The following is a 3,205-nucleotide window of genomic DNA, read 5'->3' on the forward strand; positions in this document are numbered from 1 at the left end:
AAGAGCGTCTGTACCGTGGCTGGGTTTCAGTTTATGGTGTTCTAGGTTTTGGTCTACTTGAAAACTGTATTTTAAGTTGACTAAAACTTCCCTCTTCTACTCCAACTCTTCTTACACAATTAGAATGCTAGAAAAGTGGAAGTGGAGACAGGTATCCTGGGAAGAGCATAGGGATGCTGCCCTGTTGTGTAGGGACAAGGTCAGGAAGGCCAAGGTGCACCTGGAGCTGAACTTGACAAGGGATGTAAAGAGAAACAAAAAGGGCTTCTACAGGTACATAAACCAGAAAAGGAAGGTTAAAGAAAGTGTACCTCCCTGGTGAGCAACAGTGGTGAACTGGTAACAACAGATGAGAAAGCTGAGATTCTTAACCACTTTTGCCACCACTTTTGCCTCAGTCTTCACTGGCAACCCCTCTCCTCACAGCTTTCATGTTGATGGCCCACAGACACAGGCCCTCTCAGTGTAAGCAAAGACAAGGTTCTGAGTATCTGAGGAGCCTGAACATACACAAGCCCATGGGACCTGATGAGATGCATCCCAGAGCCCCGAAGGGATTGTCTGATGTAGCTGCCAAACCCCTATCCATGCTATTTGACAAGCCCTGGCAGGTGCAAGCCATGGCAGTTGGGTAAAGTCCTTTATGACTGGAAGAAAGGAAACATTGTGCCCATTTTTAAAAAGGGTAGAAGAGGACACTACCAACCTGTCAGCCTCATATCTGTGCCTGGGAAGATCATGGAACAGATCCTCGTAGAAGACATGCTAAGGCACATGGAGGACAGGGAGGTGATTCAGGACAGCCAGCATGGCTTTACTAGGGCAAATCCTGCCTGACCAACCTAAGTGGCTTTGTACAATGGAGTGACTGCATCAGTGGACCAGGGGCATCTTATAGCAACCTTCCAATATCTGAAAGGAGCTTATAAAAAGGCTGGGGAAGACCTGTTCACAAGGGTAGGTAATGATAGGACAGGAGGTAATGGTTTTAATCTAGAGAAAGGTAGATTTAGGTTGGACTTTGGGAAAAAGTTATTTAATATGAGGATGGTGGATCCCTGGGACAGGTTGCCTACGAATGTGGTGGAAGCTCCATCCCTGGAGACATTCAAGGTCAGGCTTTATGGGGCTCTGAGCAGTCTGTTCCAGTTGGAGATGTCCCTGCTTATTGTAGGAGGTTGGAACAGATGACCTTTAGAGGTTCCTTGCAACCCAAGACATTCTATGATTCTATGAAAACATTTGTTACTTGGGGAAAAATGTAATATGAGTGAATTATTATTTTATTGGCACTTGACAGTTAAGGGACTGATGACTCTAGAGAACAGGCTTTAAAATATTGTACACATAAACACAGTGGAATCATGTGTTATAAACCATTGCACACTTTTTTGTACTTTACCTTAGATGTGGCTGTGTGTAACCATGGCTTCATTGTGCAGAACAGCTCTCTTGTCATTCTCATCTGTAATGTGGCTCTTCTGTTCTCCTTGCATTTGATGTTGATTGTTGGCAACTGGATTAAGTTAAAGGGATATATTTCAATTTAAAAGTAATAATTTTTCAAAATGAGGTTGTGTTTGTGAATTGCACAGCTAGATGGTGAGTTTAAATCACTTCTCTATTGTTTCAAAAATCACAAACAAGAAACTGTGAGACTGAGTATCTAATGAATTTCTGCCAAATGCAAAAATATCTGAACAAAGCTTCTTTTAAGGGTCAGTGACAGCCTGTTTCTTACTGTAATGTCAAATTTTGAACAAAATGAAAGAAGTGATTCCTTTTATGGATTTAAGAGGTAATTTAGACCCCATGCCTTGAATCCTGTGTGGAGCCTCTTTAAGGTATTTACTTTAACTGTCAATTATAGAACAATGCCAGAGTATAGAGTGGAATCTATAATGGGCTCACAGGCTGAAGGTTCTGTGTGAAGTGTAGAAAGGATCTAACAACCCTTTTGTTTCATCTGAGAAAAATTGCAGGGCAGAAGCTTTTAATCTCAGCAAATTCCTGCCTGTCTTTTGTTTACATGAAAAGCATCTTTTCATTTTAAATGAGATGGAAGTGAAAACAAAATTGATAGTTTCGTTGTAAGCATTAAAGATGTGGGGAAAGGAAAATACTGAGCTGTGTTTTCATTTATTTTTTTCAGTTTTAGCAACTGTGCTTAGTTGTGGGGTTTTTATATTCTATGCCTGAGCTGATATAACACTTAACATGCTTTATTGTGAAATGTAAGTATTTTGTCTTCTGCAAAATACTGTTTATAATTTGTGTTACTTCTGATGTTCTGTCAAAAATTTTGGGTGAACAAGGGCTTTTTCTTACTGATCTTTTTAAAATTTTCTCATGTTTCTCTCATAAAGGCCATTGTTGGTATGTCCAAAAACACCCCATAGATGCAGTCTTTATATGTAATTCTGATTTATTTTGTTGTTTGTTTGCTTTTTTGTTTAAGGATGTACTTACTGACATAATCCCGTGAGAGCAGATTTATTCTGTTGAGGGTGGTACTTAAAATTTAAACTGCTTTTTCTTGTCTTTCAGAGGAGAACTTGGATCCAGGTTCTGTTCCATATCTAGATATAGCTAATCAGACTGGAAGGTCAATCGAGATTCCTCCTCAAGCTAAAAAAGTAGGTTAAAAGTGTCTTTAAAAGCTACTAAAACGTCTTTTTAAAGCTTGATTTGTGAAGCATTTCAAATATGAGATTGAAATACGATCAGACTTTTTGGGGATATAGCCCTGGGTACAGTAGATGCTTGCTAAATAGAAATAATGTTGAAATAAAATTGAAATAGAATTCTACAATTGGGAATTCTTCAGTCATCTAGAAACCAACTTCGATTGCTGATCTAATTGCAGGTCTAATCTTGGTCCATATCTTATTTTTATGTTTTAAGATGAGCTTTAACTTTGTTAGCACCTATTTTAAATATTGGGCGCCCTAGAACAACATGAAAATAACCTGTTCATTAGGCTTCAGTTTCAGTTGGAAACTCAGTACATCTCTCAAAATCAGATTCTTTTAAAATAGTGTCAATCCATGGGTGCATGCATTGAATTACAGTGGGAGGGACATGCCTGGTGGTGGCTGCTGGAGCAGAGCAGTGATAGATGCTGTCTTTTGAGATTGCTGGATTTTCTGAATAAATAAAAATCTTCACAACTCCTTGGATTTATGCTCAGAACAAAAAAAAAAAA

The 3,205-nt window shown here is 39.0% G+C and overlaps 1 protein-coding gene across 1 annotated transcript in view; it reads left to right on the plus strand.

The window, feature by feature from the left end:
* The window catches only part of NUB1 (negative regulator of ubiquitin-like proteins 1), a 19,040-nt gene that overhangs the window by 4,520 nt on the left and 11,315 nt on the right, over window positions 1-3,205 (plus strand). The window contains exon 6 of the mRNA XM_010005997.1: window positions 2,548-2,636. Coding sequence (XP_010004299.1) covers window positions 2,548-2,636 — 89 coding nt within the window. The remainder of the gene's footprint in view (window positions 1-2,547; window positions 2,637-3,205) is intronic.

This window comes from Chaetura pelagica, unplaced genomic scaffold, assembly GCF_000747805.2.
Source record: "Chaetura pelagica isolate M959 unplaced genomic scaffold, ChaPel_1.0 scaffold199, whole genome shotgun sequence".
Lineage (NCBI taxonomy): Eukaryota > Metazoa > Chordata > Aves > Apodiformes > Apodidae > Chaetura > Chaetura pelagica.